The following is a 17154-nucleotide window of genomic DNA, read 5'->3' on the forward strand; positions in this document are numbered from 1 at the left end:
TGTTACTGATGCTTGTCAAGATTCACATGCTGATTCTATGGTCTGTGTTGCCACCATTTGATTGGCTCCGGAAAGGAGGGGCATCAATACAGACTACAGTCTGATAATTTATTTTTGGCTGAAGTGTTGAATATTAGTCAATCTTTTGAGGCATCTCATGCTATTGGTGATTAGACTGAGGCTTGGTATGATGTCACCACAGCAACTTCTGTTCCTGGTTGTTTGACATCTGTTAGTTCTTGGGGGAAGAAGGAGGGGAGGTTGGAGTATACCAATCAGATTCCTTTCAGAGTATGCAGGCACAATAGCGCTTTTCTTAGCAATTGTATACAACCACTCACTCGACGAAAGGTCTGTTCCTAAAGACTGGAAATAAGCACATGTCACACCAATATTCAAGAAAGGAAATAGGAGTAACCCACTGAACTACAGACCCATACTACTGACCTCAATTTGCAGTAGGATTTTGGAGCATATACTGTACTCTAACATTATGAATCACCTTTAAGAAAATGACTTATTGATACATAACCAACACGGATTCAGAAATTATCTTTTTTGTGCAATGCAGCTAGCTCTTTATTCCCATGAAATAATGAGGGCTGTTGACAAGGGATCTCAGATAGATTCCATATTCCTAGATTTCCACAAGGCTTTTGATACTGTTCCTCACAAGTGACTATTAATCAAATTGCGTGCATATGGAGTATTGTCTCAGTGGTGTGACTGGATTTGTGATTTCCTCTCAAAGAGGTCACAGTTCGTAGTAATAGACAGTAAATCATCAAGTAGAACAGAAGTTATATCTGGTGTTCCACAAGGTAGTGTCATAGGCCCTCTGCTGTTCGTGATGTACATAAATTATCTAGGTGATAATCTGAGCAGCCCCCTTAGATTGTTTGCAGATGATGCTGTAATTTACTGTCTATTAAAATCATCAGACGATCAATTCCAATTACAAAATGATCTAGAGAGAATTTCTGTATGGTGGAAAAAGTGGCAGTTGGCACTAAACAAAGAAAAGTGTGAGGTCATCCACATGGGTACTAAAAGAAATCCGATAAACTTTGGGTACATGATAAATCGCACAAATCTAAAGGCTGTCAATTCAACTAAATACCTAGGAATTACAAGTATGAGCAACTTAAATTGGAAAGACCACATAGATAATATTTTGGGGAAGGCGAAACAAAGACTGCGCTTTGTTGGCAGAATACTTAGAAGATGCGACAAACCAACTAAAGAGACAGCCTACATTACACTTGTTCATCCTCTGCTGGAATATTGCTGTACAGTGTGGGATCTTTACCACGTGGCATTGACGGAGGACATCGAAAAAGTGCAGAAAAGGGCAGCTTGTTTCGTGTTATTGCATAATAGGGGTGAGAGTGTCACCTGACATGATACGTGAGTTGGGGTGGCAGTCATTGAAACAAAGGCAGTTTTCTTTATGGCAAGATCTATTTATGAAAGTTCAATCACCAACTTTCTCTTCTGAATGCGAAAATATTTTGTTGACAACCACCTACGTGGAGAGGAATGATCATCATAATAAAATAAGAGAAATCAGAGCTCGAACAGAAAGATTTAGGTGTTCCTGTTTCCCACGCGCCATTTGAGAGTGGAATGGTAGAAAAGTAGTATGAAAATGATTCGATGAACCCTCTGCCAGGCACTTAAGTGTTAATTGCATAGTAACCATGTAGATGTAGATGGCAAGTTACCCAGTGCCTAGGGCACATAGCCTTGACATGCTACATGAAATAGTGTGGGAAAGATGGGCGAGGTGGTTGGTTGTCATTTGTCACTGTCGATGAGGGTGCAGAAGCTGCGTGCACTATATATAATATTTTGCATGCGTCATTCCAAGCCCTCTTCTGCAGGTGTTAATTGTGTATCTCCAATGCTTATGACTTTTAACAAACTGTTTATTGAAGTGTGAGTAATAGACAAAGAGTTCAGGCAACAAGTGGACACACATATGCAGCTCTGACATTGCTGAACTTGTGAACCTATGTTAATTTGGTATGTTTGGCATCGTGTCTGTGTACTTAACATCTGGTGAGTTACAACTGAACAACGTATTCCAGCTCTGGGGCAATTTACAGCTTGACTGTGTATAAATCTGTGGTTCATTCCTTAACTCTTCTGGTAGTGGATGATGCAGGTGCCAACAATTTATTTGGTCTGGATGCTTTCCATGTTTCTGGTTTTTTATTGCAGATGCAGTGCACCTTGCTTCTGATGAGGTCTCTTTAGCAGCAGTCAGATTCGCAGATTCTGAGTTCACATTTTTTTATGTTTTAGGTTGTGCCACTAATTTTGCAGCCCACATTACCTTGAAACCTACTGTGCAGCCACATTTTTATATGCGTGCCCTATTCCTGTAGCTTCGAACAAACAAATGAAATCAGAATTGTATAGGCTGATGATTTTGGGGTCTTACAGCCTATTACAACAAATATGTGGCCTACCCTAACTGTCTGCTAAAAATTCAAATGGTGAGTAGCACCTCTGCAGTGACTATAAAGTTTCCGATAGCACTCACACTATTATTGACACTCACCCTTTGCCCCATCAGGATGAGTTGTTGGTCAGACTTGTAGGAGGCTAGTTATTTGCTAAAACCGAATTATCTGAAACCTATTTACAGGTTGCATTGGATGAGGGTCCAAAAAGGCTCCTTGTGACTGGGACGCCCTTTGGGATATAACAAAATCAGTGCCTCCCATTTGGTGTGGCTGGCACACCTGTGATTTTTTCAGCATTTTTGGAACAATTGATGATGTCTGTTCTGGCATGCATCAACTATCCTGATGATATTGTCACGGTGGGTGTATCCAAGGAAGAGCATTTATGCAACTTATGCTATTTGGTCATGGCCTTACATACTGCAGCCATCATTTGTGTATTTGGGGTTTGAGTTCTCTCAGGATAACATAAAGCAGGGTTGATCAAGATTTCAGCTCCCAGGCCATGCCCAGACACAAGAGCCAAAGTGCTCAGCCTCCCTTCATGTTTCCGCTATTGCCATGATACACTGTCTCAGTGCAAGGTGGGAGAAGAGGGGAAAATGGAACACACCTTATGTAAATGGCAGTACAAGCACACTGCATACTACGTGGTTTTATATTTCACATTTACCAACAACATAGCTAACAAAAAAACAAATTTTTGGTATTATTTAATTATTTTTGGCTCATTGAAGACATAATTTTTATCTGGTAGCAACTGTTGGTATATGGACAGATGCAGACAATTTCACAGTTTTGCACTCAAGTTGCCACATAATTGTGACTTATTTAGTTTCATAGTCAAAAAAAAATGTTTTTCACACAAATATGATGATTGAAACATTGTAGCACTTTTGTAATCTCATTATGATGACTTTGAAACTCTACCTGGTAAAATATAGACGTTCTGGACAGTTTTAATGCAGAAAGATTTTTAATGAAAACTAGAATTACAAGGCAGTTCAATCAATTGCATCTGTATAAGATTAGGGGCACTTTCAACTGAAACAAAGGGTCCAAGAAATAGATATACAATTGACAGTGTCCTCAAAATCTTTATAAAAGTATCCTTGAAATTCTTGCAAGGCCACAATGGATTCCTCAAACCTTGTATTTTCTTCAATGCTAGTCAGCTTATGGAACTGGACTGTCTTTGCCAGAATGTATCCGTTCTACACCGCAATTTTCTTTTCAAATGCATCCACATAAATTCAGAAAGAAGTGTGGATAGTGTGCAGTCGAGTCTGCTTCAAAAGCAAAGTCTGTACTCCATTGTGGATGTTCAAATTTTCATTCCTGCTCTCCTTTTTCCTTCATAAATTCAACAATAGTGACTTTTAAGTCAAGAAATCATTCCAGGCATGCCCCTTGACTTAATGAATGTACTTTCAGTAATATATGAAATCTCTGCACCCTTTGTTCAGTTCTATTGAAATCTATTGCAACTGACAATGGAATAATGTGTGTGACATCAGAAATTTTACTGGTCATACCATCAATTTCTTCAGGCACTCCAGGCCTGCAAATCAATCATAACATGCAATTTGACTTACAGAACAATGAATCCCATATGTATCATAACAGTTTTTTGCTCTTTCATTGTCAACTAAACCTTCAAATTCTTGTTGCATAGTATTGTAATTTCATTTCATAGCAAATATACAGTACCTGTCACTTATGCGAACAGAGAATTCTCATCCCTCTCTTCTGTCATTCCTATTCACTTTAAAGGATTGCAGTGATAGATTGCTAGACTGCCTCTTTTTGTAAAACAACCAGTGGACCTTTGAACATCCTTCCATACCATCAACAAACAGCAAAGGTTAAACAGCACTGACAGTGCAATTGTGTCAAACTCAGAAAGTTGTGCCAACTGAAAAATGCTGCACCACACTAGTAAATGAAATGTCACAACATTCCCTGTATGTCCAAGGAGGACTGAGCAAAGCCAAGTGACAGGCTGGGCGTTGTCCTGCCCACGGTCCACACCCGTTGCATGCGTGAAGTTTGGCACAATGTGGCTGGCCCTGTTGTAAAGCCTTCATGTCATCATGTTGCTGTCACAGCTCTTTGCCTCACCCTTCCAATGTCAAAGAACACCCAACTGCTTTTAGGGAAAATTGCTTACTACCATAAATTCATTCTGGCTGTGCCCACAGCAGACCATCCCCTCCACAAATTTCACCACAAGGACATTTCTTTTCACTGAACATCGGCCTGGCAGCATGCATTAATGCTTCTGAAATGTATGCTGCATTCTTCTCCTGGCATCCTGGCCACCAAATGGTCTTGGCTACAGGCTCCTCTAAGTATGGCCTGATGGTCATGAGGATGGTTCTTAATGTCTGATAGTTGACATGTCAAAAATGCTCAATTCCACTCAGCAGCACTACTGCCTAGTTGAGGAGGAGGCATTGCTATCATCTATACCCTCAAAAAGTTTGATGTATTCTTGTATGGATCTAAGTTCCACCTCATTACTTACCACAAGCCCGTGGTTCTGTTGTTTAGTCCTTCTGCTTTGTACTTTGACAAAGCAGCAGATTGCCTCCAGTTTCTGTCTCACTACAACTATGAAATACATTTTTGGCCTACTGCACAGCATGTCAATGTCAATGCACTGTCCCTGATTCTGACAGAGCTATACCCTACTTTTGATCAGGAAGAGTGCCTTTGTTTTCATTTTGATGTTGAGGCAGAACGTATAGTGGAAGGGTTTCCTATTGCAGGCTTCTGGATTGCAGCTGCTGTTGCTGTCAACCTGACTTTGCACCAAGTTGTTCAACTTGGTTTGCCAGACAGTTCTTTGGGCAGGACTTCTGATTTTTTATGTAGCTATTCTGTCCTTTGTCACCACCTTCCAGTGTGTAATGGTGGTTTTCTCTTAGCAAATGATGGGCTGTCATCCAGGGTTGTGATTCCAATGGCTGTAGAGTATGGTGTGCTTCAGTTCCTACAGCTGGGAAAGTGGAGGGCTCTATTATACCAAGTCACTGACCCATCGACACATCTTCTGGCCTGGCATTGACGAAGACATTGTGTGTCTTGTCACGGCCTGCTGTCAGTGTGCAACCCATCAGGTGGTAAAGCTCTCTTCCTGGCCTAGGTGGTTAGTGACTTCAGCATTGGTGCAGTTCTGCCACTCTGAGGACCCAGATGTCTAGATGCTACCAACACCATTCTCACCGGCCCTCACTTATGGCACTTTGCAAGAGGTGGCCACTGCACATGTCAGGGGCCATGTCACTTCCACCTTTACTCATCAGTTCCAGGCCAGAATCTCCTCCCACAGCCACCAGCATCTCCGATGCCCACCACATAGGTCATGGTTGTGTCATCATTTGCCCCAATTCCGTCATCAGACGAAAGCCCTTTTGGTAAGGGGGAGGGGTGCTATAATCCTGTACATATGGATATGATCCATGTTACCAGGTTACCAGTGCACTACACTCATACTCTACCAATGGCATCTGTGCGAGATGGCCACCAGAGGCTGCCCATAATTTGGGCATATGGTATGGCACATGGTGCATCTGCTGGAGATCTCCTCCATATAAGGACAGCACAGCAGGTGCTCATCCTCAGATTATGTTCTACTGTTTATTGTACCATTTGTGTGTTTGCTGTTTACTTGTATGTGGATAAACTAACTTTGTTCTTTGTGGCAGCACAACAGACAGGTAACAGCCAATCATCACAACTGTAGATAGAATGATATGGCATCTACACAATATTATTGAAACACATATGAAGATATATAAAATGATGAGACAGAGTGTCATTGTATGGTAACTGTTATATTTGACAAAAAATAATGATGAAATTGATTTTAATGTTCTAATCTAACATCTGCATAAATGAACCTTAATTTGAAATGAGAGTGAAAACTGTTTTGTCATTCAAAACTAAGGTGGTATTCTATATCATACGTTTATAGATTTAAACTATCCATTTTCCTTTTTTCTTAAAGTTATGTAAAATGTTGCAGCACACATCTTAATGCATTATTTTCTTTTAAGAGATGTTGTGCAAGGTTGAACCCATCTTCCATAGTGTCCATCTTCTCTGGTGTTCTGACAACCTAACTGCCACAGATCTGCTTGACTGACCACTTATACTTTTCCAATGTGTTTGCAGTTGATTTTGTACACACTGATCTGCTCTAAATATTTCATTGTGTCTTTAATTTAAAATAATGATTAAGTTATGGATATTGTTTGAAAATCAGATTTGGATAATGGAACCAGTGAGAGGTGACACACCAAGGAACTGAAAGCTGCTTACTTGTGACTGGATGGTACCATCCTGCACAGGTCACAGTAGAAGTAGCTGTTTTTCTGTAAGTGATAAATAGACCTTTAATTGTGTTAATGGGAGATCCTTCTATGAAACATTTGCCAGATCACAATTAAAAAGTGCTGCTGCCAATAGTGATGCTATTTTGTGTGGTAAAATTAATACAATTATCAAGTTCAAGAGGAAACTTGTGTCTAGCGATGTTATCAATAACAAAGTCAAAAAATAAAAATGCCTAAATAATTCTAAATTTCACAATCTGTATGAAGATCCAACTGCAGCTTCTAACAACCAAGAGGAACAAAACATTATAAAATCATGTAAAAATTTCGGGTCAGAAACCAGCAGCTGGACACTTGTAAATATTACTCCAATGGCTCCTAGATGTTTTGGTTTACCTATGTTACATACGTATGACAGCCAGTAGTGTCCAGTTTCTCTGCTTCTTGTTGATTACTATGGAAGAAACTAGATTACATCACAATAAGAAAACAAAACTTAAACTAATATCTGGCATCAGAAATTCCTCAGCTCTTGTAGCTAAAATTCAAACAATATTGGCTTTAACTACACTGCCTGTCAAAAAGTCACTTAATAGCCATGGTCAGATATCAATTTACTTTCATATACATATGCACGATTGTTGAGTAAGTAATGATTAGAGTTGCAGGTAGTCCATTACTGTTGTTTGAGTTAATTGTTGTTACCAAGCCTGGTAGGATATATAAGGAGCATGGACAGTGTAAGATGTTGAATGATCACTGTGAAGAACATGGAGGTGCCACATACTATTTTTAGACAGTGTTATCAGCACCTGACAGAGTTTGAAAGGGGCCTCATTGTGGGTCTTCAATTGGCTGCCTCATCATATTGTGCAATATCCAGATCTGATGGCATTTGTATGTGACAGTGACTGCTTGACTGTATGGGAGTGTGAGGGCTCATATACTTATTGTTAATGTTTCAGTGAACCGGACCTAACCACCACATAGAGGGACTGTCATAGTTTGCACTAACAACACTGTAACCCCTTCTGACTTACATCTGCCTTCTGAGAACAAATAATGAACTCTTGCTACATTCTGTGTCATTCCATACCTTTGGTCAGAAACCAGCAGCAGTTTCACCAGAGAATTACCATCCCATGAGGTGGTCATTAAAACCACAATACAGACTTTTTTTTTTTTTTTGGAGGCATGGTACGGCCAGGAAGAATAAATTGCTAATTAATGATGTCACATTGTCTTTGTTGATGAACTGAAGTTTGTACTACCCTGGATAACCATCATTGGTGAGTACAATGCCAGTCTGGGAGAGGTCCCATTCTTTCATGGTTTTGTAGAGGCACAAGGTGTTACTCCTGGCATTAAGGGGTGTAAAGCCATTGGGTGTAACTCCAGGTAACAGGTTATACTGACGCAGAAAACTCTGAAAAACAATGGTACACCACAGGCATTCTGTGTGTTACCTCTCATGCAAGAAGATTATGGTACCATTTTTCAACAGGATAATGGTCATTCACACATGATGTGTATCTATGAACTGTCTGCATGATGTTGAGGTTTGCCGGTGGCCAACAAAATCCCCAGAACTGCCCCTGACGGAACATGTGTGGAATCAGCTTGGATCTCAACTAACATCCCATGCTGGCATGCAGTATATTAAGGACTAGTTACAAAAGTTGTTGGCCAACTTGTCTCAGGAGAGGTCACAAACTCCTTATGACACCTTTTTCAACCAAAGAAGTGCATACATCAATCTCAGAGGGCTGCAACATCATACTGATAAGTGGACTCCTACTATTAAGCTCTTTGTAAATTTGATTCAGTTTTGTAACCACTGCTGTAACATCACATAACTTCTCAAACTGTGAAGTTTATTTTTTTCCCTTCTTGCAGGTTCACTTTCTTTGTCAGGTAGGGTAGTTTCGTTTAACATCACTAGCTTGTATACAAATACTCCCACTGATGAGTGCAAAAACAAATCGAGATACCTTTTACACATACCTAAGCTGAATTCCATAGTGCTACACATCAACAATTACCACTGAAACATATGCAAAACAGAATTATTTTCTGTTTGAGAACACTTACTACAGACCATCTAATGACATAGCTATGGATTTCTTTTATTAGTCCTAACTACATGGTGTTTTACAAACAAATTGAACAAGTGCTCTTCCTGTGAAAGCAACAATGAGCTGAAAAATTAAATACTGGATCAGGTATGTTGGCAATGTGAAGTGTTTATGGAATGGTGTCACTAGATAAATGGATTCCTACAACATTTAAAGTCACAATACAAGGTGTACAACTTTGCTTACACTGTTTGCCAATAGGTGGCGACAATAGTAAGTAGCAGTCAAAACAAACAGATCGCAGACATCAGGCAGTTAGCTTGGACCTCAGTCAACATAACCTCAGTCAAACATTAGTCAATTTTTGTCTGCATCATGAAGTTGTACTTGATTGAAAATGTCATTTTATGAGCCTAGTTCTCATGATTTGTGGGAGATGTTACTGTTTTGTTTCAATATGAAGAAAACAGTGGTTGAGTCTCATTGAATGCTCTCAAGTATGGATGGTAAGGATGCTATTAGTGAAAGAATGTGTCTTGAGTGGTTTCAATGCATCACGAACAGTGATTTTAATGTCGTTGACTGGCATGGTGGAAGAGAGAATGTTTTTGAAGATGCAGAATTGGAGACATTGCTGAGTAAAGACTCGTGTCAAACTCAAGAAGAATTGCCACAATTAGTGGGAGTGACACATCTAGCAATTTAAAAACTTCTCAAGGCTATGGGCATGATTCAGAAAGAAGGACGTTGGGTCCCATGTGAGCTGAAACCAAGAGACGTTTAATGGCATTTGTGGGTTTGTGAACAGTTGCTTTAAAGGCAAAAACAGAAGGGATTTCTGCATCATATTGTGACCAGGGACGAAAAATGGGTTCATTACGATAACCCTAAATGCAAAAAATCATGGGGATATCCTGGCCATGCTTCCACATTGATGGCCAAACCGAATATTCATGGCTCCAAGATAATGCTTTGCATTTGGTGGGACCAGCTTGGCATCGTGTACTATGAGGTGTTAAAACCACGTGAAACAATCACAGATGCTTGCTATCGAATGCAATTAGGTGCATTTGAGTGGAACATTAGAAGACAAACGGCCGCAATACAGTGAGATGCACAATATAGTGATTTTGCAGCACGACAATGCTCAACCGCACGTTGCAAGAGAGGTCAAAACATACGTGGAAACATTAAAATGGGAAGTCCTATCCCACCTGCTGTACTCTCCAGACATTGCTCCCTCAGACTATCACCTGTTTAGATCAATGGCACGTGGCCTGGCTGACCAACACTTACGATCTCATGAAGAAGCCACAAACTGGATCGATTCATGGATTGCTTCAAAAGTTGAACAATTTTTTTGATGCAGGATTCATACACTGCCTGAAAGATGGGAGGAAGTAGTGGCCAGCAATGGAAAAAACTTTGAATGAAACACGTGTAACCATTTGTTTCATTAAAGCCTCAAATGTTGGGGAAAAATGGCGGAAGCAAAGTTGTACACCTTGTACAATAAAATCCAGTTCACTATGGAGATGGGAGGTTCTTCTGTAAATTATTTCAATACTGATCTACTGCTCCATACAATGAAACATCACTCATGAAGTTAGTTTAATGTAAGTGTATCTGTCATGTTTTTAGAGTAGAAGGTATCCTAGGCACCTGTGCTGAGATACCTCACAATATTATCCCACATGACATCAAGGAATTATATACAATTCAAAGTAAAGTAGTTAAAGCATACCACAGGTGCTGACTGTAGATATTGGTATTATTATTGTAAAGCATGTTATCTACATTCACCATTTGCAGATGAAATGTACATGCCTTCCACAAGAGTTGCCACACTTGTCTTCAGTCCTAGAAGTCTGACGTACCACACTACATGATTAGGACATTATTGATGGCTGTAATAACACCAATCCAAAAGGAATTATTCAATAAAAATTACTTATAGTACATTTTTATTGTAACAGAGTTACACTCTTATATGTGACACATCAACAGATTTCCCTCTGATATGTTATTTGTGGGGCTACATTATGCGGTTCCAGATGACAGTCTATTCCTTATGTTATCTGAAAGTTACTTTGGAGTCATCTGCTACACTTGATGACAAGTCATTGTTGAGTAACAGGAAAAGAGGGTGTCCCAAGGCAAAACACTGTATAATACCCCAAGTAAGTGACCTAATCAGACCAAATTTAATTTTTAGTTACATAATAGTCTAAAACAACATTATTTTTCCCACAACATAATGAGATTAAAGGGACTGCATTGATTTCCCTAAATCCTTATTGTTGTCGATTTGACAATACAAAAGTGATTCCATAAGCCAAAGCCTATGAATACTCCACGTTTCATTAATGTTGTTCTTTGCAGGGAGGAGGAAAAAAAATAGACTACTGATAACACTACATGTACCTGTAGTCTCATGTCACGACACCACTGTTCAAGATGTGATAGATTATATCTTATCTGCATTCCTTTACTCCAATGACACAAATCCTTTCGGAGCAGTAGATTATTCATTGAAATGGCACAGACGAAGTAGAATACCTGCAAAATTAAAACACACAACTTCACTTAAAATGGTAACATTGTCATGGGTATTTTCTTTTATTTCTGGTTTGCAATCTACTAGAGACTTCAGTATTTACAAAATACAGCAGTTTCCTTATAGTCTAGGATCATGTAACTTACTGTTAGAAAATTGGTCATCTCACCTGCTGAAATATCTGGACAGTAAGTTCTGGGTCAACGCCATGGTTCCCCATAACTTTATAGATATAATTTAGTTCCTGCAAGAGTGCATCCAATGACTTCTGTACACCCAAAAATGGCTCAGAATCCCATGATGACAACACAGCTCTTCCTCTCTTTCCACTAGCTATCTGACTTGTCAAACCACTTATTTCTTCATGTTCAAGAATAGCTGGCACCACCAGTGGCTCTATCTTTTCTTGTATGTGCCCAGCAAGACTCTGAATAATGGCATGTGAATGATAGACATTATTTTGGGGACAGTTATTATATACCTTGTAGATGAATTCATAAAACTGCTACTTTCATAGATGAAATGAGACCAAAACAATCTGTTAAGGAAACTCAAAATAGGACTAAAACATGTTCTTACTTCAATCTTTTAATGCAGATATTCAATCCTCTATATAGCCAACAGAAAAAAATCCCTACTTTATGTCCTCCATGCAAAGATTTAAGAATTAATTAATTAATTAATTAACAAAGGAAGCGTATAATTGAGTCTGTAATGTTTCTCAGCACTTACATAAGAAAACCAAAGAGAATACAAAGACTATAAACCATGTCTTCAAAACTGAAGAAATTTACAAAATCCACAAAACTTTAAACAGACCTGATCAACATTGTTTCTTCACCTCTGTGCACCTCTGTTGCATCTCATACTATGGTGTGCATATCATCTCGGGGTATTACATGCTACATGATTTGGACAGTAATCCCACAATCAGTCTGCACTTTCTTATCATGCAGCCGTGTAGTAGTTACACACTATAAGGGTACAATATTCAGTAGGTGTGATCTAATTTGAGCTAGAACTTGGGTATTATTTTGAATATTTCATTAATACAATAAGTGAATCAAGTGGCTATCACCTTAATGAAAATTTTCGAGTTTTGCCAAATGAACCTAGCTCCAACTACTCAAAAATTTGACACTGAACTGTGCAGTCTGTGCATGGTTCTTAGTAGAGTCACATTTCCATGATAACACTGAATAAAATTAGCTTGTTTCTTCATACTTTGAGTACAGTATCTACGTCTTATTCAGTATTTAATCTGCATCAATAAGTTGTGTTCCAATTCAAAAGCTATCCTATGCAATGACACACTAAGAAGCTGAGGTTAAGGAGGAGATTAAATTTCAGTGCAGACTAATTCTCATGAGTCTTGCAAGGAGCATATGAAGGTTACACTTGAAATGTAATGAAATCACTTTCCAGGCATAGCCTCATGAGGTAATCAGTTAGGTGGGAATTGTTATATAATACTCTCAGATGAAGAATTATTGCACTATTAAACACAATGGGAGAACATTAGGTGGTATTTAAGAAAGATTCTCAGAAAGTTAAGATAGATCTGGATTTTGCACATGAAAAATTTAGACAGACACAAAATAGTTAACAGAAATCTGTTCTATGGCTTGGGCATGCATAAAATACAGAGCATAAATTATAATAAGTCACATATAGAGTGAGTAGGGAGAAATTTCAACACATAAATTGCCATGTTTACATTCCAAGTTACAAATATTGCTCAATGTTATGACCTCCTGCACCCATGATAGCCTGGATACCATCTCAATTGTTTGCAGCACTTTTTGAACAAAGGACAATGGAATGTTCAGCAGTTGTGGCACAGCTTGAAGATCGTTATTGTGTCCAGCTTTCTCAGCCATGGCAACAGTACATTCTTCAACAACATGTGACACAACTGGCCACCGGCCTTTTTCAGGAGTAATTCCCAAATTGTCAGTTAGTTCTGACTTCTGAATCATATTCTTCAACACTGGTGTAGAAAGAGGACCTCTTCATATACTTTTAATGCATGAGACTTGTGAAGAGCAGCAACACTAGTGCTGCTGTTTTGATAAAAAAAAGTTCTATGAGTAAAGCTCTGCTCACATGCCCAGACCCTTATTGACTGTCTGCAGCTGTAATGCCCATTGATACTTACGTTTCAGCACTTTGTCTCTGTACTAGTATTCCTGCTAATGGCAAGTCATGATGCTACCACTACTGACAATGCAAATTCTGCAGCACACAGTCTGAACACTGTAAAGTTGGGTACCCATGTGGTAAATGGTAATCCACCTACACTTGCTCAAATAGCGAAGTTCAATAACAATCCTCCTCCTCCTCCTCCTCCTCCTCCTCCTCCCCCCCCCCCTCTCTCTCTCTCTCTCTCTCTCTCTCTCTCTCTCTCTCTCTCTCCTCCCTGGAATGATTTCAGGTGTTCTAGAAAGTCATTCAAGTTCTCACTGCCATGAAGCCAAATAACAGAACTATCATCTACGTATCTGAAAAAACATGCTAGTTTCAGCTGCAGACTCCAAGGTGTGTTCCTCGAAATCTTCCATATACAAATTGGTAATGATGGGTGACAATGGGCTTCCCATTATAACTCCATCTGTCTGCTCACAGTACTGGTCATTGAATAAAAAGTAACTGGGTGTCAACACAGTGCTTACTTTCTGCAGTTTTGCATTGAAAATGGCAAGGTATGTTCCTGTTGAAGTATCTGCAGTTGTCAACGATGCCACCCAGCTGCATTCTCTTAAGTTATTTGAACACTGTATATGCCAGAAGAAACTAAATCTCACATTGTTAATTTCCTCCCAATAGAACTAATCACTGCTTGTGGAGGTTGGATAAATTCTGCAGCAGTACAGTAAGATTGCAATGTGCAGTGTCGTTTTTACTGCAGTGTTGTGATCAAAATATTGTTCCAACATTTGCCAAAGTAGTGCATCATATTAATTCTCCTGCCACTAGTCTTATCAAGCAATGCACTAGCCTAGATATTGTTTATGAGAGGATCCATTACACTCACTGACAGCTGGATTTTGTTTCCAAGGAATTTTTTCAGCTTCATTTAACGCCTGCTTCAAAATTTCAGCTTTTTCTTGGGATTGGTGGATGATGCTTCATGGCACTGGGAATTTCATTCTGTAACTGCCAGGCATTTGGCAAAGTTTGAATGTTTCTGTGGCTTGGAATCTATACTGTATCTCAACATTCTGTGATATGTCTCATGGAGAAAGCTTTTTGATGAAGCAGCTTTATCGGTGCTCCAAAGCATTTGCCAGTGGTTGATTCTATAAGTTTTTTTGTAGACACTGTTTTTAAACTACCTCCTTATGTTGCAGAATATACTAGGAGGAAGGCATATTGTGTGTTGACTGGGGGACGTACACCCAAGAGTAATATCACAGCAGCTGAGAGGACTGCTTTACATTCACTTAGAGTTGACCCGTCAAAGGATGCAGTTTTTACTGTCTGATTCCACATATCGCAGGATCGGTTCTGACCCAACAAAAAGTGTTGAGAGAAAGACTAACAACCTCCTGGAAAAAGTTCCTTATGGTAGGAGAATATCAAGAGCCTCAATTCTTATTGTGCTGTTCTCTCTAGGGTACTTGGCCTCCCTAAGGTCCACAGGGAAGAGGCTCCTCTTCATAAGATTGTGATTAAGACTGTTGCTCTGACATTGTGTAGAAAAAAAACTTTGTTACTCTGTTGAGTCATATAGTAGGTCAATGTAAGCACCATGTTAAGAACTCAGCAGATTTTGTAGATCAGTTAGAGTGAATGCATTTGAATGACATATTCTTGTAAGTTTTGATGTGGTCTCTCTCTCTCTTCACTCATATACTTCTGTCCGATTCATTACAGTTGATTGAGGTTAGGATTGGTGCTGAATTAATGAACCCATTTCAACATGTGTTAACTCACTTCCTTTTTATTCAATGAGCAGTACTATGAGCGGACAGATGGAGTTGTCACTTATCATTGCCAACTTGTTTATGGAAGATTTTGAAGAACTTACCTTGGAGTCTACGGCTTTGAAAACTGCATGTTTTTTTTTCAGATATGTAGGAGATTCTTTTGTTGTTTGGCCTAATGGCAGTGAGAATTTGAATGACTTTCTAGAACACCTGAATTCAACCCACCTCAATATTCACTTCACAACAGTGGTGGAAAAGGATGGCTGTCTTCCATTCTTTGATGTGGTGGTTAGGAGGAAGATGGATTGTGCGTTGGGACATGCCAATTATAGGAAGCCTCCTTACACTAACTTGTATCTGCAGGCTAATAGTTTTCACCATACAGCTTAACATGAAGGGGTACTTCAAACCTTGGTTCACAGGGCCCATGTCATCCTGGGCCCTGAGAGTTTGTCAGCAGAGTTAGTCCATCTTGAAGTCACCTTTTGTCGGAATGGTTGTAGTGAAAGAGAGATAAGACATATGTTGCACTCTTGACCAACTATGCACTGCGTGAGCCATGATAATACTGTGGTGGTACCAAATTCTACGGCTTTTTGGCCTTACACAGGAAGCATTTCAAACAGGATTGGTCATATTCTGTGGAAATACAATGTGATGTGTGTGTTTTAATAACCATTTAAAATTGGGGTCCTTTTAGGTAACATAAAGGATGATCTTGGTTCACGTAAGGTGGTTGTCTACTGTATTCCTTGCAGCTGTTTCATGTCATATATTGGTCAGATTATCAGGACTGTGAAAGGCCAATGTTCTGAGCATAAATGGCATGCACGCTTACAACAGCCAAGTAAATCTGCCACTGCAGGACATTGTCTTGACACCAATCATTCTTTGGAATATAACAGAGATTCCTATATGCACTTCAAGCTATTGGGATAGTGTTCGTGTATTGAAATAGAGAGAGAGAGAGAGAGAGAGAGAGAGAGAGAGACAGAGAGAGAGAGTGTGTGTGTGTGTGTGTGTGTGTGTGTGTGTGTGTGTGTGTGTGTGTGTGTGTGTGCGCGTGTGTCTGCGCATACGCACGTTAGAGGACCCGAACTTAGAAAGTGATTTGGGCTGGCTATCCTTACAGAAACTGTAAAAAAAAAAAAAAAAAAAAAAAAAAAAAAGCAAGGATTGATGATTATTGGTCAACGAATCCGTTGCTACACACACCGATATTTGACAAAGCGCTGTCCCGCAGGCGATTCACACAAATATTATCATTTTTACACTTTTCTGACAGCAAAATAAACTGGATAATGCTTACCAGCTTTTCAAAGTGCAACTCGTAATTGATTATTTTTCCAAAAAGTTTAAATGAACAAACATTTGAAACAAACAAATTTTGTATTTATTTACATACGTATATCTTCGAAATTTCATGTAAGTAGGGGAACAGGATTGAGAACTTACAAGAACTAGTGATGATATCTCCTAATAATGTCAAGAATGGCCGGTGACAAGCCAAGTAATCTGAATTACCACTGTTGGGATGAATTTGTATGATATATGCAGCCAGCAAAGTGTTAATATAGTATCCCGTAGCAGCATGGCTCTTCCCATATCATTTTCTCTTCTCTTTCCTTTGATTCCCAGTCAATCCAGCAGACACATATTGCCCAACAAGTAATGATAATAGCTCTTTACATGCAACATAATACATTCAGCATCTCAAAATTATAACAAATTATTGTTGTGTTAGTGGTGATATCTTAGTGCTTAACTGATGAATCACAGTAT

General features: G+C 39.2%; 1 protein-coding gene across 1 annotated transcript in view; it reads right to left on the minus strand.

The window, feature by feature from the left end:
• Positions 1-17154, minus strand: part of LOC124555910 (unconventional myosin-Va-like) — a 61678-nt gene that overhangs the window by 26094 nt on the left and 18430 nt on the right. The window contains exons 2-3 of the mRNA XM_047129967.1: positions 11613-11870; positions 11311-11445 (exon numbers count right to left, since the gene is read on the minus strand). Coding sequence (XP_046985923.1) covers positions 11311-11445; positions 11613-11870 — 393 coding nt within the window. The remainder of the gene's footprint in view (positions 1-11310; positions 11446-11612; positions 11871-17154) is intronic.

Source organism: Schistocerca americana, chromosome X (assembly GCF_021461395.2).
Source record: "Schistocerca americana isolate TAMUIC-IGC-003095 chromosome X, iqSchAmer2.1, whole genome shotgun sequence".
NCBI lineage: Eukaryota > Metazoa > Arthropoda > Insecta > Orthoptera > Acrididae > Schistocerca > Schistocerca americana.